At 40.6% G+C, this 26,212-nt stretch overlaps 1 protein-coding gene across 2 annotated transcripts in view; it reads right to left on the bottom strand.

Moving 5' to 3' along the window:
* Window positions 1–23,902, bottom strand: part of rttn (rotatin) — a 30,374-nt gene extending 6,472 nt beyond the window's left edge. The window contains exons 1-41 of one of the 2 annotated variants that reach the window (XM_086192148.1): window positions 23,729–23,902; window positions 23,443–23,490; window positions 23,303–23,352; window positions 22,738–22,927; window positions 22,500–22,598; window positions 22,282–22,372; window positions 21,836–21,950; window positions 19,623–19,773; window positions 19,347–19,515; window positions 18,633–18,823; window positions 18,389–18,504; window positions 17,337–17,504; window positions 17,052–17,264; window positions 16,723–16,835; window positions 16,486–16,612; window positions 15,983–16,108; window positions 15,178–15,294; window positions 14,461–14,600; window positions 13,688–13,853; window positions 13,439–13,538; window positions 12,007–12,092; window positions 11,356–11,473; window positions 10,828–10,924; window positions 10,670–10,735; window positions 10,371–10,559; window positions 9,365–9,607; window positions 8,548–8,704; window positions 7,286–7,452; window positions 6,783–7,002; window positions 5,822–5,950; window positions 5,568–5,678; window positions 4,918–5,076; window positions 4,605–4,682; window positions 4,052–4,247; window positions 3,821–3,945; window positions 3,647–3,734; window positions 3,149–3,350; window positions 2,073–2,163; window positions 1,683–1,833; window positions 1,365–1,502; window positions 56–258 (exon numbers count right to left, since the gene is read on the bottom strand). In XM_086192148.1, the coding sequence (XP_086048274.1) occupies window positions 56–258; window positions 1,365–1,502; window positions 1,683–1,833; window positions 2,073–2,163; window positions 3,149–3,350; window positions 3,647–3,734; window positions 3,821–3,945; window positions 4,052–4,247; window positions 4,605–4,682; window positions 4,918–5,076; window positions 5,568–5,678; window positions 5,822–5,950; window positions 6,783–7,002; window positions 7,286–7,452; window positions 8,548–8,704; window positions 9,365–9,607; window positions 10,371–10,559; window positions 10,670–10,735; window positions 10,828–10,924; window positions 11,356–11,473; window positions 12,007–12,092; window positions 13,439–13,538; window positions 13,688–13,853; window positions 14,461–14,600; window positions 15,178–15,294; window positions 15,983–16,108; window positions 16,486–16,612; window positions 16,723–16,835; window positions 17,052–17,264; window positions 17,337–17,504; window positions 18,389–18,504; window positions 18,633–18,823; window positions 19,347–19,515; window positions 19,623–19,773; window positions 21,836–21,950; window positions 22,282–22,372; window positions 22,500–22,598; window positions 22,738–22,927; window positions 23,303–23,344 (5,448 nt within the window). In that variant the 5' untranslated portion in view covers window positions 23,345–23,352; window positions 23,443–23,490; window positions 23,729–23,902. Of the gene's footprint in view, window positions 1–55; window positions 259–1,364; window positions 1,503–1,682; window positions 1,834–2,072; window positions 2,164–3,148; window positions 3,351–3,646; window positions 3,735–3,820; window positions 3,946–4,051; window positions 4,248–4,604; window positions 4,683–4,917; window positions 5,077–5,567; window positions 5,679–5,821; window positions 5,951–6,782; window positions 7,003–7,285; window positions 7,453–8,547; window positions 8,705–9,364; window positions 9,608–10,370; window positions 10,560–10,669; window positions 10,736–10,827; window positions 10,925–11,355; window positions 11,474–12,006; window positions 12,093–13,438; window positions 13,539–13,687; window positions 13,854–14,460; window positions 14,601–15,177; window positions 15,295–15,982; window positions 16,109–16,485; window positions 16,613–16,722; window positions 16,836–17,051; window positions 17,265–17,336; window positions 17,505–18,388; window positions 18,505–18,632; window positions 18,824–19,346; window positions 19,516–19,622; window positions 19,774–21,835; window positions 21,951–22,281; window positions 22,373–22,499; window positions 22,599–22,737; window positions 22,928–23,302; window positions 23,491–23,728 lie in introns of both variants that reach the window. The other variant, XM_086192147.1, reaches the window with a different exon arrangement.
* Window positions 23,903–26,212: the final 2,310 nt, after the last annotated feature.

Below are 26,212 nucleotides of genomic sequence, written 5' to 3'. Positions count from 1 at the left end.
TTTCTAGCAAGGTCTAAAGATAAGAGTCACCTGTCTCTATCTCTCTCTCTCTCACCTGCAGTAGCAGCTCACATAGCTGGCTGGCTGAGGATCCACTCAGGATGTCAGACAAAGCGGAGACGTGTTTAGAGTTCAAGGTTGTGTCCTCTACTCCCCGTCTTTTCGTCTCCTCACTGAAAACCGTACACAGAAACTGCAGAGCCACTTTGTGTAGAAGTGGGTTCACCAGCTTCTCACTCACGCACACCGATAATGTTCCTGCAGAAAAAGACCAAATGAAAAAAAGTGAGACTGTAGTTTTCTTCTAATAAATTTCAAGGGGACCAGAAAAAAAATCTCCTGACTCAATATGTATTCTTGACGGAGGCAGGTTGCACCGGTGGGGAACAAACGAATCATTTAAATGTTTATGCAGGCACCAAGATACCATAAACACCCACTCACACAAACACAAACGGCATTCATCTTTTACTGGACTCATCAGTCTGCTGCCGCATCATCAATCACAGACCAATATCAGTAGACGAGGTTGTATGAGTACAGGAAGTAATTATCCCAGAATCAGCTCTAGAAAGAAAACAAACATAGTTTTGATACTAAAAATGTTTTAGCAAACAGTTTTGTGTAAAAATCGTGCTGGAGCTGCATGTTAGCCGTAGCAGCACGTTAGCAGAAAGCAGCTAGTCATTGCAGGATGTGTGTAGGTCATGTGTTTCGGTGCTGAAAAGGAGATCATTCACCTTGAAATTCAAAAAAATGTTTAATGGGTTAGCACTGTTGCCCTACATCGGTGGTTAGCACTGTCGCCCCACATCGGTGGTTAGCACTGTCGCCCCACATCGGTGGTTAGCACTGTCGCCCCACATCGAAGAGGTTTTTGGTTCAAATTGCCAGCTTATGAAGGCCCCTGTTCCCTCCAGCAGGCCACAAATGTGCAAGTTCAGTTGATTGTGAACTATAAATCCCCTTCAGGAATGAATGAATCAATCTGCTCAACCTGACATGAGATGTACGACTGAATTTACAGCAAACAGCATAAATACCTTAAACATGTTAGTCTGTTTGATTAGAGGCAAAAATATTTCACAAACTTTCATCATGTGACAGCTCCGTGAAGAGTTTAAATCAAAACGGGCATCTAAAGCACTTTGAATTGCCCTGTTGCTGAAATGTGCTATACAAAAAAACTTGCCTTGCTTTGCTTTGCCTAAAGCTTAATCAGTGACAATGATCTATGATATGAAGAGTGAGATTCATTCTGCAGCCTGAACTAGCATAATTAATTTAGTCATTTTACACCCATGCTTTAACACACTCATGCGCGTATACACACACACATACGGATACACAAAGAGAGCAGCTACCTGCAAATGTCTGCCAGCGTCTCCCCAGCGCAGCAGAGACAGATGGGTACACTGCTGAGCTGTCCCTCCTCACCAGAGTAGCCAGCAGCATAAACACGTCTGCCCAGCATACACAAACCATGTCACGGGTAGCTGCATCTGAAAAAAGGGGAAAAAGTGAGTCATACAGCTCACACAGTAGAACATGCAACATCTAAAGCCAAATAAATGACTTTTGCTGCAGCAAATTAGGCATATAACGTTTAAAAAAAGTTGTTTTTAGAATGTGACTACCAGCTTTATTGGAGAAAACTGCTGATATTCATTTAAAAAGCAGACCTAATCCTTTGGTATCCAGCATGAGCGCTGCCACCAGAGAAGTCAACAGCTGTTTCAGAAAGTCTGCCTGGCCAATCATCCCCGGGCTCACGGAGACGCACGACTGCAGCAGCTTGGAGAAGCTGGACAGGAACTCAAGATGTGTGACAAACTAGACACGCGAAAGAACCAGATACAAAAATGAATGCTGAGAGAATGCCAAAAGACACAAATACATTTATTGAGCTGTTTTTTTTTTCTAAAGCTTGTTTTCTCAGCTGCAAAAACAACAGAATGCTTTAAATATAAGCTCGTTAATATTCCATCTGAAAGAGCTTCACGTTTCTGTAACAACATTTATGTGGTAATTTATAATATCACAAAAACAACTTCTGCAGAACTGTCAATCACCTGACTCTTGATTTCTTCTCTCTCTCCGGGTAGGATGTTGGGCGTCTTTAGCTCCATCACACATTTCTCGACGGGCCCAATATCTACCAAGCTGTGGAAGACAAAACACACACACACAAAAATCTGTTTTGCATGAAGACAGTGAGAACAGATGGTCATTGTGAATTATTAATCATTAGTATTGGGTTTTACTGTGAAGGATTGCTAATATTCTATCCATCCCATTTTTATGATATGAGGTATATTGCAGGGCTGTTGTGCTGCATTACTTTTATCTGAGTTATACATTGAATTGCCTTTGTTTTTGTCAGTTATTAACACTGACGAAAAAAACTTTACTCAGAATTTCACAATGTGAAAATACTGCAAAAAATCCTGAAAAAGTGCCTCTTTTCGGTAAAATGAATACGATAAGTGATTGGTATTTCAAAAAAAAAAACAATAAACAGGTTTCATACACATTTTTATCAATACATTTTCATGATGTTTGAATGTTTTTGAGGAACGTTTTCATCGCCATGCGTTCTCTGCAACGACATGTTTGCAAAAGACAAACAGAAACCTACGTCAGAAATACACAGCATAGATTTAACTTTAATTAATGACAACCTACGTGGTTTGACACAATGTAAGCATGTATAAAAGTAAGTCGGTATTAACCAAAATAGATCATCTTTAGCAAAACTGAACAGAGACTACTTCAATATTGAGGTATTTGTGGATCAAATTTCTAGGATTTTTACAGGTTTTTCCTGACCCTGAGTAAAATTAATTAAAGAGGCGGTACTTTGAGCTCCAACTCCATTTCAATCAACTTTGGTATTCTATCAGTGCTGATCGAAAAGTAAGTCAGAGAGAGTAAGATGTCAAGACAAATTGATGTTTGGTTTGGTTTGTCTACTTTTTATTCAATAATTTTAATACATTTCAGTTTTGAATCATTAACAAATGTCTCTGCCTCCTATCATGGTCCCTGCTACTCATCCCTGCATCATCCATCTCAGAATTATATTCATGAATAATATATGAAAGAGAAATCCTAATGATTTATTTTGCCAAATCTTGTAGTGTCTTACCTGGCCAGTGCTTGGAGGAGCTGGTTGTGTCTGATGGCAGTGAGGGTAAAATCTGGCAGGACAGCCAGCAGGTTAGTCAGCAGGCCGCAGTGGGCCGTCAGGAGGTCAGGAGTTACCATGACAACAGCCTCTACAGCCGAGGGTTTGCCCTGTCGGGAGTCTTGTGAGGTGACAGAGTCGCTGGTTTCTGTGTCGCTCTGGCCTGTGAGACACATCAATGAGGAGATGATAGAAACAGAACAATGTAAGCTGACACGCTGTGATATGATCAGAAAAATCAAACTGCAGAGCAAACGCCTTTTTGATTGAACAGAAAAAAATAAATACACTAATTAAAGAGGGAGTTTGTTTTAGCTTTTAATTATCACTGACAACAAATGCTTCTCCAGGAAAATTAAACCATGCTGCGTGACTACTACTGAGTCCACCTGTGTACACATGTGCGTGTGTGCGCACGTGCGCGCGCACACACACACACACAATATCTCTCTGTGGTACCTTGAGCCATTAGCCTGCTGGCAGGGGTATCCTCTGTGCAGCTCATAGGGGACGGAGCTTTAGGGGTCTGAAGGCCTGAGCCTCTTATCTGTAACGGACAACGTGAAAAAGTGAGGATGCCTTTGAATTAGAGCTGTTTATTTGTCCGTGTTTGTCTGCATATCTCAAGCTCACCACAGTGCTGGAGGTGGAGAGGGAGCTGGAGGGTCTGCTGGAGTTGAGTGTCTGTGCTGCTGGTACTGCCGCTGCTGGTGGTGGTGGTGGGAAGCCTCTCCAAAACCACAGAGAATTTACAGAATCTAACAAACAAATAGTGGCATGTCACCTTTTAATGCATAAGAGTGTTGCTTTTATTTCTTTATTGATCAAAATGATAAATATATGGGGGGGGGGGGTCAATCATACCTGCTGAGATGCTCTCCAGAGGACTAGATCCACTGATGCCGGCACAAGTTTTGAGGTGAAACGTGTACCTGCCTCTATAACAGCTGGAAGCTGAGAGAGCCACATGTTGGAAATACTGACAGTGGTAGAGCAGAGCCTGGAGCGCGGGAAGACCCACCAAAGACACGCCAGACACCTCATCGTGAACACACGGGTGCTGGGGGACACATGAGTAAAAATCAGTCTTTTATAGGATCCATTGAACAGCACATTTATCGATTTTTTTTTTCACTTTTAATACACTCTACAAGTAAGAGCATGGTAAATTAAGATGCTGCAGCTGCTTTGACAGATATTTGAACATAATTGTGAGTGTTGGAGGCATGAGCCCCAGCAGAGCTTCGATTCTACCATGTAGTAGGAACCCTGCAGGCCTGAACAAGAGTTGGGAATGAGAGAGTAAGATTTAAAAAAAAAAAAACAAAAAAAAAAAACCAGAGCTGGAGAGAGAGAGAAAAAAAAAACATTTCATGGTCTATAAAAGCTTTTTTAGCTGGCTGGCAGGGCTGCTGACCTGCCAGTGGGAGTCCTTGGCCTCCTCTGCATTGGCAGGCATGGGCATCACCAGTAAGTTCTGCAGGATAAATGCAGCCTGGACTCAAAAAAAACAAAACAAAAACAACAACAACAAAAAAAAATAGATGTGACAAGTTAAACTTCACCAACAACAGTGCCATCTGCCTGCATTTGGCTGGTAATACATAGAAGCAGCATCATTTTCTACTGGCAGATGAAGTGAGTATCTTATTTATAATCGGTGTTAAAACTAAAAATTGCAAAAAGCAGAGGGATAAAAGTATTTAAGAGACAGTAGAGTGGAGTCGTACCTCCCTTCGGACCATGCTGCTCTCCTGCTGATTGAGGAGGATGTTCAGTAAAGTGCCCCACAGACCTCCGCTGATGTTCTGACAGCTGGCACACAGAGCCTGGCAACCACTGGGCACCGAGGACAAAGCTGCACCTAAACCCAAACTGGCAAACCTCACCTGGAAAGATTGGGGGGGGGGGGGGGGGGGGTGACTGAGTGGATGGAGAGTAGATGGAAGGGGGCAATAACTGCAGAAAACCTATCTATAGAAATTCAAATGAGTATGAATTTGGCGACACTTCTTTGACATGAGACTCGCATTTGAATTGATGATGGCAAAGACAGTCTACCTTGTCAAGGGAGCCTCTTAGACTAACTTGTGAGGGAACTTATTTTTGGAGACAGAGAGAGAATTTGGTACGACTAGCTGTCATACGTTTCTCTTTTTCTGACTTCACTGCATGCCTCTTATGGGTTTCAATTTGTCCCAAAAGCCAAGTGTCTGGAATCATCATATTTATGACAGAAAGAGTTTATGACAGATCAAGTAGGAAATAGAGCTGAAGAAAGAATAGGGAACATCTGAATATTTAAGACTGTACTGCCCTATATAGGATATTATTTTTAACGTGGAATTTAGAGAACATGAGAAGCTGGGGATGTCCGTACCTCTTGATCTCTGTCCACCCATAGCGGGATGAGCCAGGCTAAACCCAGCTGAGAGACGCTGGCTTCTTCAGAAGCTGCCTCGTTCCCCAAAGACCACAGAGAAATGATGTTCTGATCCAGACAAAATGAGATTTGCAGTTATATAATACTGCTTCAATCTATTTATTACTCTTTCCACATGTGCACTGTGTATATTCATCGGCAAATTAACATATCATCTAACCCCAGTAGTGAAAGGAGGCGTCGACACTTGCCTTCTCCTTGTTCTCAGCCATCATCTCATGGGACAGGTGAAGCAAGCAGATGACGGCGTTCTTGGTTACACCTTTCCCCATAAAAGACATGGAGTTCCCCCCCCACTCAACATAAAATGAGGAGATCACCTGTGCAAGTGACAATCATTACGTTGGGAATATTAGATTAACAGCAGTGTCTGACATGACACCAAAGGCAAAGACTGAAAAGTGAACGAAGAATACTTGTCTCTTATTCTGTGATTACTGTATGCTTGTTGTGCAGCTTATTGAATCCAAAGGAGTGCTAAATACAGCCGAGACTAATTATTTCACTTTGATGTGCCATCAGGATGTGGGACTGCACTGAAGAGCAGATGAAGAGAGAGCAGCCTCGAGGCCTGCTGAGCTTTAGGGCCCTTCAGCGCCAGCAGTATCAGGTTTGGAAAGGTGGGTCAGAGTTGGGCGTCTGATTGTTCTCCGAGACTGAAGTAGTCACAGGAGAGATTCAGTGGAAAAGGAAATGAACCTTCACTCTTCATCTAATCTTAATTCATGTCCATGAAAGCTGCCTATTAAAACAAAACACATGAACAAGGGTAGCTGTTGTGGAAACACGATAAGTCTATTCCACAAGGGTCTTCCCTTCCTTCTGACAGCAAAAGTTTGGACACCTCTGTGCTGACAACTGCTGTGCAAGCTGGTCCACGCTGTGTGTTACACTTTAGCTTTTAGGGACTGTTGAATAAGGAACAGATGGAACAGGCAAGGTTGATTAATCTCATCAACATTTTAGCAGCCAGGCATAGCTAATAATTTTTACCTATTGTAATTCATGTCCCGTAAACATCTTTTTACTTCCTTTTAATTAATTCCTCAGAAATTACTGTGTTGTTGTTTTTTTTAATATTCAATTCTGTCTGCATTTTAATCTCTAATTAGAGGCTAGCGGTAATATTAGTGAATGCACTAAAACACACACCTCTAACAGCCCGCTGAGATACTTGGAGCAGAGGGAGATGGGGTCCAGGTCAGAGCAGTGTGAGCTCCAGCCAGGCTGGGCAGTCAGGTTGACCATGCCCTGCAGTGTCCTCTCCAGGCTGGGAAGGCCATAGAAACGTGGAGCGTCAGATACCCGCAGGCTCTGAAGCAAACGGACTGCCAGTTGGCTCTTAAAGGGGCCAGCTAATGCCAAAGATAGTCTGGACAGAGAGAATTGACAGAGAGAGATAGAGAGATAGAGTGAACCAGACGAAGATACAGAAAAGAGACACATAAATGTTGGCGATTAGAAAATGAGGTCTTTAAAATAAATGTGTTGCTTTGTGACGTTTTGACATATTTTCACGATCAAAATGAGCGGGCTCAAAGGAATTTCACACACACACAAAAAAAAAAAAACGAAGTCCCGATTTGGTTCATGTTGACTATTTTATGGCCAATTTTGTGATTTTAAAGTCAAGGTTTGTTGTGACACCACCTTACCTGTCACTCGTGTGCGTGAGGTGTAGCAGCAAGTTGTTAAAGAAGCCAGTGAGTTCCCTCTGCAGTTTCTGGCTAACATAGTTCTTCAGTTCCTCGGACTCCACTGGGTTCTGAACAGAGTTCTCAGTTTCCACACCAAGCAGCAAATTGAGGAGCGACACGGTTTCCTAAAGAGAATGATAGGTGAATGTAAGAATTTATAAAAACATTTTTGTATGAATAAATGCGTAGAGTTGGAATTTTCTCAGTTTTGGTCTATCAAACCTGCATTAATTTTTTTTTTTTCTGGCAACTTGGGTGAAGTACGAAGACAGTGTGAACAGCAAACTTATACATTACACATGTACACTATATATAATATATACATATATTATAATATGATGAGTTATATCAAGTCTTTGAAACCTCATGCTTAATCTGTGTGGAATTTTATGATAATCTGTTTAATAGTTACTGAGATACTCCAAGGGGGTGGCGTTACATGTTCATGACGCAAATTAATTTCAAAGAGATGTGCAGCATAAATTGTCTGAGATTTATCTGCTGACCTTTCTTAATCCAAACACAAGCACCTCATTTTCCCTCTGCAAAACTCAGAATTTCTTATTGAGCGGTACACACATAGTAGGTAGTTAATGCAAGCATAGAGAGCGACAGATGTTCCTGAAACAGCTTCGTAATTACAGAAAAGTCGGAGCAGAACGGCGCTGCTCACCCCTACTAGGCATTCAATCTGAGTCTGCTTTAGGTGCCAGGGGAGGGCTTATTGTTTACACACACACAAACATACACACGCACACATACACAACTTAATGAGAAAGCCAAGGTGAGAGTGATTAAATCCTGAAAGTAACTCTCCTCGCTAAAATGGTGTAACTTTTTTTTTTCTCCTGTGGCAAAAAATATGAATCCAACTTTTGTTATGAGAAAGCCCTGGAAATAATCTGTGCCGCAGGTCTGAGGTGGTAGTGTGACAATGTTTTTTCTGTTATTATGAGAGAGTAATATGTTTGGCTTGAGTGAAAGTGGGATTTATTCATGCTTTGATTACAAGTATATAACCCTCTGTGTCGGAGAGGAGAGCCTAACCCGATTATCATTACTGAGATGCTCCTCGGATGTGCGCACACATATTTTACACCAGAGGCAAGCAGCGGTAGAGCACATTAATAGAAGGAGATACATATTGCTGCTTTGCTGGGAAATCTAAAGGCTCTATAGATTAATACAAAGCGAAAAGTAACTGTGTTAAAAGATTCTACCTTGTTGAGAAGCAGCTCCAGTATCCAGCGCAGGTCCTTGTCCTCCGGGTCAGATGTAGACTCTGTGTGCATCTGTTTGAAGTAAGCATTCAAAAATGCAACAATGCACACCAGCAACCTCTCATCCTCAACACAGGCTGGGTGCACCTGGAGAAACCTGCAGGGAGGAAGAGAAAAGAGACTCTGGCTACAAGCGGGAGAGACAGCAGTTGAAAAGGAAATAGAACAAGTAGATTTTTGTGGGGGGGGGAAGGAGAAAAAAACCCTGCTATTTTCAGTCGTGTTTTTCTGCTTTATTTATCAAATACGGATGTAAAGCAGTGATTAAAAAGAACTAAATATCTAGAGTCAAAATTTGGAATTCTGTTCAAAAGTGTAAATTCTTATAAATAAATTATAAATGCAACAAAATTTTTAAACATTTTATGTAATTAAAGTTGAAAAACATCCACTGAAAAATTCAGGTACTTAAAAATACAGACAAAAAATGTGTAATGGAACAACAGCAAGAGTCGGGGGTGGGGGGCTGGAGTTCAAAGTCTAAAAGTGTTGGGTTTATATTCTCGTGAAGTGTACTGAAATTATACAAAACAAGACAAGAGGACAAAGCCAAACTGTACCCACTGAGCCATGGAAAACCTTTGGCTTCAAAGTACTTCACTGCTGTTGCAGCAACAGTAATGACAGTCATAAAAAGATGAATCCTCCTATAATCTGCTTAACTCATTAACCTAAACAGGACATATTTACTGATTCAGTTATTTGCATGTGAAACTAATGGTACACACATTTTTAATTAAACACGTTTGTTGAGTACCTGGTCACAGCAGCCTGCCAGCCCAGGGAGCGAAGAGTGCTTCTGCAGCTGTGGGTGGGGGTGTGAGGGAGGGCCAGTCTGTCGATCATCATGTAGAGGTTGAGCCTAGAGAGGGCGGAGATGGCCGAGCTGTGCCCCGCTGCTGTGACAATGGCCTGGATGCAGTCCTGGAGCGCCACGGGGAGGTGCATTGCTCGGAGTGACACAACCTGAGGTTCTGACAGCTTTAAATCAGCATGAAATCTGAGGGTAACACAGTGTAAATGGTTAGAGAGATATTTTCAAAATGCATGACTATTGATGTGCTGGTGTTGCATAAGAGGAGTCATCAGACGCATACTAATGACTGCATTAACAAACATGTTTGAGCACAAATCTGCAGGGATGAGACATTTATGAGAGAGAGAGAGAGAGAGAGAGGGAGAGGGAGAGAGAGAGAGAGAGATTTCCCGAGTTACCCTTGAGTGAAGTAAGGATCGATGAGCATGCCCGCTACCGCTCAAGAAAGCTGTCAAATTTATGTCATGACAATATGTAAAAAAAATAAAATAAATAAAGATGTCACTCAAAGTACAAGGAAAATAACTCCCTGTATTCAATGACTTCATGAAATTGAATATACAATACAGCTGTGATGAAGCTGGTTCAAGGGATTCTCATCTGATTGATCACGTTAGGAAGAAATGAAGACAGATGAGATGCATGTTGTCAAGCCTCTGAAACGTGTTTCGATTTAATTCCAAGACAACTCGTGTTGCAGGATTTTGCAGCAAAGTTCATCACTTTCTCTGTCATCAGTTTAAAAAAAAAATACACAAAATCCCCCAAATCCTTATCCTATTATAGAAACTGAAACTCATGACAAATGGTTACTGAGGATACTCCCTGCTCCAGAATGCTGAAGGCAACTTGAAGCAGAATTAAAAAATTATTTCATCTGTTCATCGTAATGAGTAAGTCAATATCATGCTGCATGCACAATAACAGAAAACATGAAGGGTCTTACTCAGCAGTGCTGGTAGAGCCATGCAGCTCCTCAAGAAGGTTGTCTATCCCAGAATACCACGCGATGTTCCAGGCTATGTTCAGGGCTTGGCAGGTGGGCTCCAAGGTTAGTAGATCTGAGTACGGAGGCAGAACACAACAGTATGGGCTGACAGCATGGTGGCTCGCTGCCTGGAAGGGGAGGTTGTACCTGGAAGAAAAATGACAAAATGGGTCAAATTGTAAAATTGTATGCGTGGGATGTTATTGACGAGGAAAAAAGGGACACACGATTAGAGCTGTTGATGCTCACGATCTTACCTGCGGATTACTGACAGCGGTAGGGAGAACATCGCCGGTGTCGAATCCATACTGGATTTGTCTGACCTGGTAACAACAACAAAAAGCAAAGATGGACGTAAATGACGTAAAGGACATTCACATTCATATAAGGAGGCATGTTTGGGTCAAATACTCACCATATTTCTATGGTGGCGATGTCATCAAACAGCAGTAAAATCATCAGGACAGCAATCTCACCTCCACTGCTTTTGTTCTCCTTCAATATCAAGGATGCTGTGATGAAAACAGATCTTTAGCAAGTAGCCACACTTTTTACAGGAGCTGACTTCATGAATATATTTTACAAGTATTTCAAATTAATTGCGGGGAGTGGACTCATTATTTTATAGACATCTGGTGATTTGGGTCTTAGTGTAACTGATATGCAGCAAGTGGCACTTACGATTTGTAATGATTTCAATGTATCTGAACTCAAAATAAAGGAATCCTGCAACAATGACAGCTCTAAACATTATGCTGGTGTTTTAGCTTCTCATCAACATGTTGCATCACTCTACCGTTCTATTTCTATCAGTCACAACATGGTTAAAAGCTATGCATCAGTGGATGGATGACTTGTCTTTTTTTTTCCTCCAGAATGTGCCCCTGAGCAGCAAAACATAACAAGTATCGTTGTTACTTAATGAGTTGTCTTGTGAATGTACCCCTGAGCAGTGTGAGGAGCAGGAGGTTTCGCTGTGCCAGGCTGTGCCGCAGGGATGGATCAGCATACACCAGCTTCCTCAGGATACACACACAAGGTTCCAGCATGCAATCAAAACTCTGGGGAGATGAGCAACATATGCACTTTGCTTTTAATTGTAAGTGAAACACAAGCAAACACTGCTAATAGTCTTTCCTCCTGCTCTTGACTATCTCACACTGTCACTTCGTTTTTGTCCACGTGAAGTGATTCGTTGCAGGCAATGAAGGGTTGGGACAAATACAACCTGCAGATATTCCTCTTAAACACACACTTGCTGAGACAAGTCATTCGCCACAGCCCTGTTCCACTACCTTGATGTAGCCGAGGATTACCCCTGTTAGGTGTGAAAACAATCAGGCGTCTGCAGTAACTACAGGGCAAAAAAATCACTGCTGACTATTGCCTGTCTGACATCATTAATACAGGTCATTTCATCCTTGTAAGCTTCAGTGGGTTTCCATTGGCAATGCATGCATACAGTACAGATAACCAAGGACACAAATGCAATGTACAGAGACACGCACAGAAACGGCTGATTTGTTTTATTTTGCTTCCGTTTCCTGCAGAACACAACTATCCATCACATTGCCAAAGCAGGTTTTGTTTTTACCTTATTGCCGCTTACACTCCCGCTAATGAAAGCAATGACTTTGTCTGTTATTCCAAGATTCTTCAGCACCGGGTGCATTGTTGTGTCTGCGGGCAAGTAAAAGAACAATTTAATATGCTGACAATACATATTCATATAATCCTCAACTATGCACTGCTTCTCTCTGCGGTGGAGGGAAGACAAACACGGTTGTGGTTTTCATAATGACAAAAAAAATCAGATGAACTTTTGAAGCTGTTATTCGGTAATAGTAATAATATTCAGTGAAAAGAAATCAATACAGAAGTCTGATTTGGCTCTTTTAACTAAAACAGACATGTTGCCGCCACAATCTTCAATCGCAAAATATCCTGCTACAGGAGGGATTGTTGAGAGGAGTTCAGCTGTAACTACCAATCGGGGATGGTCTCAACTTCCCTCCTGAGCCCTCAGCTTTTCGATCCAGTGTTTTGAACTTGAGTAGTAAGGATCTGTTAATTAAGCTTTCACTTTTCCATCCATCCATCCATCCATTTTCTATACCGCTTATGCGTTAAGGGTCCCAGGGGGCTGGAGCCTATCCCAGCTGACATTGGGTGAGAGGCGGGGTTCACCCTGGATGGGTCGCCAGTCCGTCGCAGGGCCATCAGGAGCAATTAGGGGCTCAATATCTTGCTCAAGGATACTTCGACAAGGTCACTGGGGGAAGTGAGGATTGAACCAGCAACCCTTTGTTGCTGGACGGCCACTCTACCTCTGAGTTATGCCGCCCCTGCCTTACACTTTTCACACCCAAAAAGTTCCTGAACAAATCTGAGTGTCGAAATAAGCAATCCATGGTGGCTGATCCTTCATCAGATCTTCCAGGCCTAATTGAAAGGGCAAGAGCACTTCTTTCTCAAAGCAAGTAGACAGTGGAAATGCTAACTTACACCATTCAAAAATAACATGCTAACTTTCGCTTTATTCCATGTATGATTCTTGGCCTGTTAAAAGAACTGCACCCTGATGTTTATTCATTTGCTAACCTCAATGAGATATTAACTTAATTCTGGAATTAGTTGAGAGAGATTTTGGTGGACTGCTCATGTGGAAAAACGTTTATCGATTTCCTCAAACAAAGGCGCCCTCGCTACTCAAGCACCCACTGGATCACAGAACTGCAGCGTGAGGAGAGCCAGAGATCTGAGGGGGGACGGTCAGGGGGGCTGCAGCTGAATCCTCTTGTCATTTTAACACTTTTAGACTTCAGCATAAAGGTGAGAATCAGACTGGATGTGTTGTGGAACAATCTTAAAAAAATAAAGATGTAAGCAGCGGTCAATAGAGTTGCAACTGTGTGCACGTTTTCATTCAAAATAATTGTGTCATCATATAGGGATAATAGCATGAAAAAAAACTAAAATTATACACTAGGTTATAAGAAATACTGCATGTATTTGAGACGCTTCACCTTGTAGAACTATAGACAGCTGCTCTCCAGCAGATCTTCTCAGGGAGATGTCGACACCTTCTGAAGACAGAATAGAAAAGAGCTTCTCCACAGACTCCACCTAGTCACCAACACATAAATACACACAGACACACACACACACACACACACACTCAGACACAGGTGACACATAATATAATTAGCTTTTCGTGTGTTCGTGCTGATGTCTAACTGCGCACTAATTAATCTAAGCTTGTTGTATGTCTATACCTTGAGTACGGACTTGTTGCTGGTGTTAAGCGTGACGTCTAAAGGGTTTCTGAGGTAGAAAAGATTGGGGAGTGAGGAGAGCTCTGACTGATCCAGGTCCGGTCTGGCTCCTTCATCAGTGCCGGTTAAATGAGGCAGGATTTGTTGAACTGCTGCAATTCTCACACTGTTTGTGATGAATACAATTTAAGAAGCTGTTAGCTGACAAATTAGAAAGAACACATCCTCTCTTAACACAGATTTACAACCACATAAATCAACTTTATTTAATGTCAAAGCTGTTAATCTTTGGGGGGGGGGGGGTTCGTTATCTTTTGTTGTGGATTAAAACATAACCCGCCTTTTATGTTCTTTGACAGCTACATCTAACTGAAAATTGGTTGTCAAAAAAAAAGTGCCTGCCAGGGTGGACAAATCTATTAGTTGTTGCCAAAATTCAACAGAGCTCATCTACTGGCCAATGCCTGATGTAAATTTCCATCTACATCAATATTCATAGACTGGGAATGAGTAGTTGTTTTTTTTTAAAATTTTAACACAAAAACCATTTAGATGATGAGCAAATCACCTGACAGAAAGAGACAGTAATAATATGTTCATCATTGTAGAGCAAAACTCTCTCAGGAGCCCCCCCCCCCACCTACCCAAAAAAAGCCCTTTGACGATGTCAAATTAGCTTAAATAAGCCATATCGTTGGAGACAAACAAAGAGATGCACAAATATTGTTAAAAAATAAAATTAAATTAAAAATGAAGAGGAGCTCTAGACTCACGTGGGCTGTTTAGAGAACAGGAGTCTGAGAGCTGCTTTCATCTTGGCTGTGCTTGGAAACATGTTGTCTCTTGCCACGTCCGACATGTCACTTATCAGCAGGACACAGTTTCCCAGTGACTCCTCAGTGCTGGCATAACCCTGACACACATGCACACACACACAATTCTCAGACCGTCTTGGCAAACAAAACAGTGAACAATAGGGAATTCCAGCTAAGCAGCACAAGAGTAAATAAAATATGCATCACTTTGATTATGGGTGGGTTCATTTAATCTCTTGTTGACATGGTGGGCCCATCTCTGAATGGCCTCCTTGAATTAAATCACACTTGACAGCCTAGTCAAAACCTCATGTATATTCATGAAGAATTTCCTGGCTTTCTCTTGCCTGAAACTGAACAATTAATAAAAGCTTGTTTATTTCAACCCAAAAAAGGAAAAAAAGAAATATATAACACAGAATATGTAAATTAGACACTAACTATATTTCCTTCACTGGCAGCTCAAGTCTTTCTGGCCCAAAAGTGCTAAAATTGCACTTCTGATCTTTTGTTGTTGTTGTTGTTGTTATTGTAAGTAACACACACCACTTCCCCAGCTCAACAAATATCAAGTCATAAATTCCAAATGTGATGTCGCTTCATGAGATCTTCAAATTTAAAAAAACAAAAACAAAAAAAAAAATAACACCAACGCGGCGTCTTCAGAGAGCGCACCTGTAAAATGGGGATGACCGGGTAAAGTGCCTCAGTCAATCTGTCCCAGGTGGATTTTGCCATCGTCAATTGTCCCTTAAGCAGAAATAGCAGGACATCCTTGGCGGCAACATTCACCTATAGATCACACGTAAACTGCTGAATTGACACGTAGCACCGTTGATGAAACATTACACAGCAAGTAGAGCGAGTGACAGACTTTAAATGGTTTAATAGGACATGATACATGTGAACACTGGCCTTTAAAATACTGCTTTAACACATCCTCGACACACATAACTACCTGCTGCTACACTCTTTGTTTCATTCCTTATATTCTTCACAACCCACACCTGACCCAGAACCTCTAAAGGTGAGGGTTTGCCACAATGAATCTAAAATAAATGACCTTGTGCTGAGATAACCTGGCTGTTAATAAAGCTCGCTATAATAATATATCAAGTGTAATGGAAGCTGGTGAAGAAATCTGACAGAGGAATGGGCAGTTTTTCGCTTGCAGCATTGTTTTTCTGTCCTCCCCATGACTTTATTGTTTTGGTTCTCCCTAACCACTATTATTGCATCATTTTTGGATGAAGTAGGTAAAAGATTTGAGAGAAGAACTTTCTCTCAAATCTTTTCAGTTCTTTTTGGCAGACTTGGCCTCAGGATGTGTTCGAAGACCAAAAATGCCGCTAAAGCAGAGTGAATATTGAACTCGTACAATTCCGAAGAAATGTTTCTTTAAAAAATACCACATTTGTAAATAAGAAACATCATACTGGCCCCAATTTGGGGAGAAACAAATAAAAAGATGTTCGCTTACCTTTTGTGCAGAATCCTGCAAACCAAAAGCACTTATTTCATAGAGCACCCTGTGATGTAGAAGGAAGTTGACTCCGCTGCATGCTCCCGATTCCCGTCGTGACGCATTCTGGATGCCGAGGCAGTCCTACAGGTTTATATAATCACAGGTTATCCCTCTCACTTGTGCTTGTATTTACCGTAGCAGTTCAAGTTAACTTCAACTTTATTACAAGGATGCACTGTTCTCAAATGTTGAGTTGTTGTGTTTGTTTGTTTGTTTTTTTATGGCGTGCTTGATATCAACACGTGCTGATGATATTCCTGCAACATCATAATTAACCCTCTACCCTTCACCCTTACATTAATTATGAGGTTGTAGGAGCTCCATAACAACAGCGATATCACATAAACCACCAAAGCACTGTTCATTAGCATCTTGCTCATTTCCATACAGACTTATGGACCTGTTGTGCTATCAGCATGAACCTGTACTCTGTACATAAAGATGGCTATCTCTCTGACCTTGACTAGATTAAACATGCAAGTGTATGTTTCTGTCTTGACGGGTAGTAAAGGATGGGACAGCAGCTTGAGGAGGAGGTTTTGACTCTCTGTTCTGAGGACTGGACTGGACTGATCAAACTTCCACCTAGTGACGAACAACAAACATGAATAACCGTAAGTTACTGCATCAAAACAAGTAATTAGCTTTCACCAAAAAAAAACAACAGCAAAAAAATTATTATAGATTATTCTCACAGGTAGGAGCAGATTTTAACACATTCCTTGATGACCGGCAAGTGCTCATGAAACGGGAGGCCGTCTATTGCTTGGTGTGCCAGCTCTAGTAACTCCAACCAGTTCTTATCGCCCTTGAAAAAAAACACATAAAGGAATGGCACACCATCACAAAACATTGTATTTCTTATTGTTTTGTTACTGGATGCCATTAGGGTCATCACGTTACTCATCACGTTACAGTAACCACACATATCTTTAACTGATTCACAGATATTTAGGCTGTTCTACATTATCATGTCATTTGACAGCTAATATTCATTTTGCTGCAGTCCCTGAAGCCCCCATACCTCAGCTTGTGCCTCCTTGAGGAAGCTGCAAGTAGATTCCATCCATAGGGCAGCCCGGGTTGCCCTCCTGTAGAGGTCATGGCTGTCTGAGTTCACCTGCTCCAAGTATGCCACTGCCGTTTCTTGCATAGTGGGAAATAAACTTCCAAATGACTTGTCCAGACAGAAGTGGAAAATGGCTGTTGCAGTGTTCTCCGGGAGATTTTCACTAGCCTGTGGAATTCAGTATTTTACAGTTTTAGTATTTATAGTAAAACAATCAGTATGATTTTGTGACAAACACACCTTCTCAGGAGGGAGGATGGTCTGTAGTAGTTTAATGGTGAGTACAGCTGTGCCTGTGTAAGCAATTCTGTGGTGAATTTGGGAATTGTGAGGAACGTCTGACCAACAGTTCTGATGGTAGCTCAGGATGTCCCCCAACAGTTCCAGGCAGGTTTGCAACTTCTCCTTCTACATTAAAGGACAGTCATTAATGTGGACAAATGCACGCACACTTCAAAAATACACTAATAACATGCACACGTTGTTACTTCCTATGCATGTTCACATTCACTGACACACTCCAACACAGAGATACTGGCTGAGAACCAAGAGAGAAATTGTTCGTTGCAGGGGTTAGGAATTTAATATAATCAGATTTCAGGGTTATTTTGGGACGAGATACAGATCCACCCTATCTCAGAATGAATAAATTGGAACAATCTATTCTCAGCCACTTTGTTCTGGGAGTAGAAATTGAACAATATAAAGTGACAACCAGCAGGGGGCAGTAAATGCACTGTACATTGGCTCGCCTGGCAAGATCAGATAGGCCCATTCCCACAGGAAAAACCTAGAGGTCTGGCACAAAAAAGCTGCACTCCACATAAAGATGACAAAACAGTTCTCAGGCCGCAAGTCTCTGGGCATGTATTAAACAGCAGAGGGCCAGAGGGGCCTGAGTTTGACAAGTGTATAAGAACCCCCCCCCATACCCACACCCAACAGAGGAACATAGTCTTTCAACAATGATGAAGAATATCAAATGACTCTGAGTGGTTCAAAAAACAGAATCTATTAAGACCTCTTACATACATGAGAAAAACAAAGACATTTACTAAACCAACAACTCAACGTTAATCCAGGGGTACTACAGGATGCCTGTTTGAGACTCTCTTTGTAGTCCCCAGAAAGTCTTGGTAAACTCATGTAATTCCTTCAGTTCAATCACATGCCTCCAGATCTCCTTGACAGTTAGTTACCATATGCCTGTGTGTCTGTTTTTGAACCCTGTTCTAGTGAAGTGTATCCATTCATCTAAATAAGAGGCTGTCATGCGCTGTGTTTTGACTTGCCAGCTCCATCCCCACCAGGCTACGATCATCCCAGACCAGTTCACAAACGCTGTCCCCGAGCAAGAGGACAGCGTCACCCAGCAGCTCCAGAATGCGACGGAACACATGGGAACCCTCTGAGAAACAAAGACAGGAGAGAGTGAGAGCAAGAGTTTTTTTTGTTTTGTTTTTTTTTCCCTCTGACAAGATCTAATAAGCCAGTAGAATATTTGGATGTTATTTTAATGACTTAAGAGACTTCTACCTGTCTTAAGCAGTGGTATGGCATGTTCCATGGTGGTAACAGTGAACTGAGCCAAAGTGAGCTGCTGCAAACGTAGCTCTGGAACATCTTCTACACCCAAGTCAGGAAGCTCCAAATGGGTTACATCTGCGGGTGACTGAGGGGTCTGCCTGGGGGCTTGGATTGATGTTCCACCTCTGTGTGAGCTGCCACTGGATGAGACACGAAAGGGGGGCAAATGGAAATCTGTGCTTTGGACCACTCAAATCCAAGGAGTGACGTATGAGCTGTTTAGGGACGGATCATAAAATAATCTGTCTTCACTGGAATCAGTGATGACTTTTTAAACACTTGACTGCCCGCTAGAGGGCTCTTGGAGTTATTCAAATTTAAAAAGAAGATTAAAATCCTCCACATTCTCTCATATTTATCACCTTGTACTCCTGCCAGTAACATTTTCTTTCATTATAGAAAACCACCAAGTGTTTCTATGAGTAAGCCACTAAGAAAACAGTGTCTTATTGAGTGTGATGTTCAATGAAGAGACGTGACTACAACACTGAATGGAATCAAAAGCGAGAATACGACACAATTTTTGCCTCAAAATATCTTGTTTTCACTGCCCACATGTTTACGAGGATATAAAAAGAAACAAATCCTTAGACATGTGCTGACTGGTGCAGTTCATCTGTAATCTCCAGATACACATCTATGTACAGCTGTCTACACACACACCTGTTGGAACCTGCATCACCGTCCTGGCCATCTCCTCTGGCTCTCTGGCCTGTGCCCCCAACTACAGAGGGACGAGGAGAGCATTCTGCTGCTGGGGAAGAGGCCTGAGAACGCTGAGTCCCCTGAACCTCCTGGGAGTAAGAGAAGGAGGAGTTCTGGGACACTGGATCTAGAAAAGAGGAAAAACCCCTATTTTTTTTAAACAGAGTTCTTTACACACAGTCTATCATCAGCTTGATAGCATTCTAGCTAACACTAACGCATGAGATGCACTACCTTGTTTTGTCGAGTAGAAGCACGGATCTTGATGAAAGCGCAGCCTCCGCCTTAACCCCACGCATAGCTGCCGCAGGCAAGACAGAGCCTGCAAGTGGAGGTAGGTTGCCTCACATGAACCCGAACCAATCCTCAACAGGGCCAGAAGGTTCTGGAAAGAAGAGAGAAGTCATATTACTCTGAGTTCTTTTGAAACAACAAACATTAAAAGAAGTTATAAGGAACTACTGTGTTTTTACTTTTTTACGTTTTACTGTATTTGAGTGTTTTCATCAGTCGTTTGCTTTATTTCTTTACGGAAAGTAGAAAAGAGAAGTCCAAACTGAGACATGTACTATCACTGTTAAACATGGCCAAATCTCAGTGATACAAAAGGTGTAACATAGTTCACTAAATAAATTACGCTAGTTGAAAGTAATAGCTCTAGAAACACCGGTGGGGAAAGATAAACCACATGAATAAAAGGATTTCTTATAATGATTTCTTCTTGCAGAAAAGACTGCATGGTGACAGTCGACTAATACTGCCCTGGGAAGTAATATAATGCACCACTTCATTATCAAATAGTAATGTTCACGGTGGCTCATCAGGACAAAATTATGTCTCCTGAAATAATATGTCTACGCCGATGAAATTAAGGGTTCAAATAGAAGCTCCACTGGCTTGATCCTGGTATAAATAACAAAGAGTGAAGCCCTGTTCTTTACAGAATTGTTTTGAATGTAAAAATGAAGACTTTGGACTCAACCAGGCTCAGTATCAGTCGTATGATATGAACTGAGTCAATAAACCTACAAACAAACAACACACAATCATTAAATCTCATCCAAAGCCAACATGACAAGGACTGGATGGTTCTAAAGCTTGTGGACAGCTACGACCAAATTTACCGTCTGATGTCTGTGGAGGACAAAAACAAGTACGAAGTTCCATCTAGATCTATCACGATCTTAAAGAAAGCAACTAGATCCTCTCAGTGGTCTAGTTCAAGCTCAACCACAATGAGATCAAGGAATTATGCCTTGGTGGGGTGTTTTTGCCCAAGGTCACTGTTTGGCAGTTATCACCCAATAAATTCCATGACGGTACAGTCACACTAGCCACTCCAACTAACTCAAACTCTTCTTATTGGAGTCATTAAACAAGACTAAACTTTTCCAGAACAGTAGTCAGAATATCAAGGTTTTTGCCTTTTCTTTCTTTGATGCACCCAAATCGTATCCAAATTTGGGACGACTTTAAGGTCAACGCTCAGTAACATGGTGCTCTTTTTAACACTGAGGGTATAAAATAGAATGTAAATTTTCCATCAGTGACAGAGATCACTGCGTCTTCAACATTTTACTGGAGGGTTGCACGAATTTGGGCTTCAGAGAAAAGACAATGTGACCGACAGCCCTCCGAACCGCACTGGTATAAAACACAGTCGTCTACGTGCAGGCACAACTCGAGAGCAAACTCAAGTTTTTGGTGACATATTAAAGTTGCCTCTCCTCTGACAGTATGAGTGCTTTCACAGCGAAAACAGTTTGGAAGGTTTAAAAACAACAACTGTTTTTAGTTGGATTCATTTGGGCTGGTGTGAGAGAGATCAACAGAACCCCAGTGCAGAGCAAACAATCAGACTGAGGTACTCTTGTCAGCTTCCTGTGTTTGCTAAAGCAGAACCAATTAAATGATTTTCTGGTTCTAGACAGTATGTGATGTTAGTGATTAATTTAAAAAGAAAAAAAGGGATTTTTATCAATTTCATCGGCGAGTCATGAGCTTTTAATGTATTATACGATTATCTTGGTTACCGTGGTAACATTAAATCAGACAATCAAAAACTGCAGTGTGTGGTGCTTGTATCCTACTCCCTTCATCTTAAGAGTAAGATGTAGCAACGCCAATGTCATCCTACTTAAAATGTTGCTACACATGTCTTTCTGTCATTTTTTTCTTATCATATGTAAGTATGTTTGTATGTGAACCTTGAAAAGAAACATGTATGTAGAAAGCATGACCTGTTGTCACACACCACATTTTAATTTATACTTGCCAGTCACGGTAACCCTTGATATACTAGATGATTTATGAAGACATAAGTTTCTAAATTTCCCTCGGCTCATATTTTAAGGATAAATCACCACTAGTAAATATTCAGGAATTCATAGTGGCAAAACTTTGTCATATGGAATAAATCTTCTAAAACACAGGAAGAGGGACAGTACATTCACAATATTTGGCCTCTGCAGGAAGATCTCGGCGGGGAAATCCTGCAAAATGACATCGCGCAGGAGTTCACATGTCGTCCGCACTAAGTTTGGGTTGTTGCTCCTCAAGGAACTGTTTCAAAAATAAATTGAGCACACAGAAATGTTAAATACACAATAACAAGAATTGAAAATGACAGTGAATTCATTTCAACACCTAATAATGTGATTAACAACGAATAAATAAATACAATTCACGGATAAACATTATAATGAATGTTAAGGCGATACAGCGAGGTTGACTGATTTTTAGTCTGATTTACTTGCTTGATCAAATTGAACCTAAATATAATGTTCTATGAGAGTAATACTCCACTGAAATGTTACTAGGTGTACCATGCGTGCACTGTTGTAATCAGACATGCATTATCTCATTATCATCATCATCATCAATGGTTTCTTACTTATCGTTGGATGACAGTATGTGTCTGTCTGTGTTTGTCAGGGTCAGCCAAGGAAACACAGAAAACTTCAGGCATTGCACAGACTCATGTACTGTACAAGGGAGACAGATACAAGAAGTACAAAATCGTGAGGAATTAACAGGGAAAAAGTAAGCACCATGCAAAAAAAACAACAAAAAAACGAAGGTGAGAAATCTTCAGTAAAGCATCTACATTACCCAATATCTTCTGAGGAGGTACATCTGTATGTTTTGGCATGCTCTTGTGGAAATATCCCATTTTAGGCAAAAGCTCCTCTGGTGGTGTAACTGTAGGCACTACAACAGAGATATTACATTGGATGTTAAAGAAAATCTTTCAAGAGACTGAAAAAACAAACAAAATATATGAATAATTACAATATCTCATGGCAAAAAAAAGAAGACTAGACAGAATATTTGGCTGAGTTTCGAACACCTGTTGGAAATGCAGTACGCTTTCCATGTGAGTAGACTGTTGTATGGCTGGGGAGTAGCTCAGGTAGCTGGAACAGCTGGTCCAGGGTTGTATCGATGACAGCACGCAGTCTTGCTTCCACATTAGGAGACATTTGTGTGAGGAAGTCCACAGCCCCGACGTCTCTAAGCATCTGGGCTGCACTCGGATGCTTTAAAGACAGCATGACACAGTACATTTTACTGCAATTAAAACTAGTAATTACAGAGCAATACATCAAGTGTAATATGAAGTCAGCATGGTGCTACTATGAAAAAGTCATTCATTCATGTAGTTATTTGTATATGATGTAAACATGCCAGTAAAATTACATTAATATTGTTTATGTGATATTGTGAAGAGGAGAAACTTGATCCTCCTTTGATTAACTGTATAAAAATACAAGCTTAAGGGCAAATACACAACAGTTATCAGCCTGTTTCTGTTGTTATGCATTCATAGCGTTAACTGCTGGGGGGGGGGGGGGGGGGTGTCTCCTCTACGGTGTAAACCACATACATTTAACAGTGCGACCTCAGCCATTTACCTTTGATAAAGTTGAAAGTAACTCAAGGACCTCTTCCTGCATTGGCACCTCTGGGAAATTGAACCATTCCAGGAGATGCACAAACAACATTCTTTCTTGAACAATGTCAGAGACGGATATCAGGGAATGTTCCAGCTTACATATGATGTTCTTCAATGCTCGAACTCTTATCTCCCGCAAAGGATGACCTATCGTTTACAAGAACAACATATAATCAGCTCACCAATGTTGAATATAACGGTGGAAGTATACAGAGCGTCCAAACTAGTCACAACTCAGCTTGCTAGAGGGATATATAACATAAGAACTATATAGAAAAACAGAGCCGACCTAAAGACGTCTAACATTGTCAGCTAGCATGCAGCAATTAGTACAATAAAGTCAGCATCCTCAGCTACATTTGCCAAGCTAATGATATTAGCATACCTATTTTCTTTATAATGCCAGATAACTCCATATCCCGTTTATATAGTGTGCATCACTTGGTGGAATCCAAGTTTTAAAAAGGCTTAAAAAACGAGTGGGACTTAGTTTTTGTTTCCAGTTGTCACGTTAACAACTTCAACCCGGGTTTGTTTTCAACAAACGCGCCAACGTCACTCCACTTCCTGGAAAAGACGACGGTGCGTTTAGGAACTTCAACCGCGTAGGACAAACTTTTGTCACACGGTAGGCTGTACCCACACTCTACCTCCAAGGATGACGTACCTAGTAGACGCAGTAATGTGTGTATAAGGGGAAGGATATTGTGGTACACTAAAAAAAAAAAAAAAAAAAAAAAGATTTTGTGGTACACTCTTATAGAGCACATGTGTTATTCATCAGTACAAATACGAGTGCATATTTAGCCAGATCTACACAACAAACACACAAGAATGAAGGTGCAGACAGCAAAATCATGTGCACCCAAACTGAAGCTGCTTCTAGAAGTAAAAACTGCCACAAAAAAACAAAACAAAAAAATGTACATGGACAATATCAGTTAGACAAGCCAAATGGATAGCTACATGGAGTCGATATATACTGATTTGCAGCCTATCCCTCTCATCTGATCATCAGAAATGATATTTCTTGCTGATTAAAATCACTATTTCAAGGCATATTTTCAAAATGTCATTATTTTCGCCATGGTGACTTATTGAGTGACAGCAATAACTTTATACTGTCATCAAATTAATATCGCCAAACATCAAAGTTCTCAGAAATCAAAGCCAATGTGTACTGTCTCTTCCTCAAAAGTGTACTTTCATGATGGCAATTGCACAAAATCTTGCACTTGGGATGTGATGGGTATATCATGAGCTGACAGGGTGATAATTAACAAAGTTAGCATATGATAATTTGATATGATGAAGTCACACATGATTTGAAGTTCTAGAGGGATTTAAACTCATAATTAATTTGGTCGTATATTGTGAGCTCTACTGTCACCTAAATTCTTTAAGCATTCGAGGTACAGAAAGAAAATGATAATTTATGCTTTCACAAGTATGATGCTTTTTCCAGGCAAGGCAAGTTTATTTATAAGCAATTGGGAAAGAAGGTAATTCGCAGGGCCATTGAGATGTAAATACATTGACACATTATGAAGCCAATGAAAGGACTTTTAAAGAAAAAAATTGACAATAAATAAAGAACTAAATAATAGGCTTAAAAAACATATATATTAAATCACATCTAAAGGACAAGAAGAGCTAAAGAGGAAACAAGATGCATGGTCTCAGTTAGAGGACATGCGTTTCTCTATCTTCTTTTGACAAAAATCCTGTACTTTTTGCTTGTAGTTTTTAAGACAGTATGAAGATAATCATCTAGGAGGCTAAAATGAAGGCCTGAGTCCTAAATTACACCACACTTTGAGCTTGACACGTAGATTTTATTGTCATAGAGGTGAAAACTAGCTTTTGATTGTTTTGCTTTGGGATGAATAATATTCATTTTGTCAGTGTTCAGTTATTCAAAATACTGGCACATTAATCAACTTGTTGTTTTGTTCAACGCTGAAGTATAAGGGACTGTAGACTGTAGAGTTACATGTCTTCTGCATTGTGATGAGAAACATTATGATGTTCCATCTGTAGTGTTTTTTTTTAATATTTCTGTTCATTTCTAATTTTCTTTCATTTTAATAACAATATTTTATTTATATTTTCCATGTGCGTTGCGTGTGTTGGGGGGGCAAATCCACTTATTGTTGTGTTTCATGTGGCTAAGCATATCTGGGTGCTACCCATCACATCTAAAATTGTTTTTTTATTTTTTCCCCTCCATTTCCCTCTTTTTGGGTTGTTAAAGGGGAATAAAATAAAGGGGTTTGCTCAAAGTTATGTCAGTGTAATTTCAATGTGCCCCTAAATACTGCTACGAATACTCCTAAGTAATAGGAATCATGTTGATAGTCAATAATAGAGGCCCAAGAATCGACCCCTGATGGACTCCACATGAGCTGTATTATTCATGCAGTTTCATAATTACAAATTGACTTGAATGCTCTATCTTGTCAATATTATTTGATTTAATCTAAAATAACTATTAACTTACATTTACAATTTTCTAAAAAAAAAAAAAAAAAAAGAGTCAGCATGTGAAGGCAGCATGTATAGGCTTTAAGAGATTAATAATTGCTGTTGTGCGTTTTTAATGATGAAATACTGTTTTTTTTCTGCTGTACTGTAACACAAAAAAATCAGAAAATAATTTATATATGTTCTTCTTTTTAAATTTTTGCATTTGGAGCAAATTGAAATAGCTATCAAATAATGTTTTTGGGGTCCACTGATCTCAGCTCTGGAGTATGTAGAACTGAGGGGTTTTTTTGTTTTTTGTTTTTTTTGACAGCTCAGACTTTTTTGACATCCTCTATTTCAATTCAGACAACAGCTTGTCTTGTGAGGGAGAGTTTCTCGATCC

Source organism: Aulostomus chinensis, chromosome 21, assembly GCF_037954235.1.
Source record: "Aulostomus chinensis isolate RoL2024-O1b breed Wild chromosome 21, RoL_Achi_v1.0, whole genome shotgun sequence".
NCBI lineage: Eukaryota > Metazoa > Chordata > Actinopteri > Syngnathiformes > Aulostomidae > Aulostomus > Aulostomus chinensis.
This window is presented reverse-complemented; position numbering and strand designations above follow the sequence as displayed.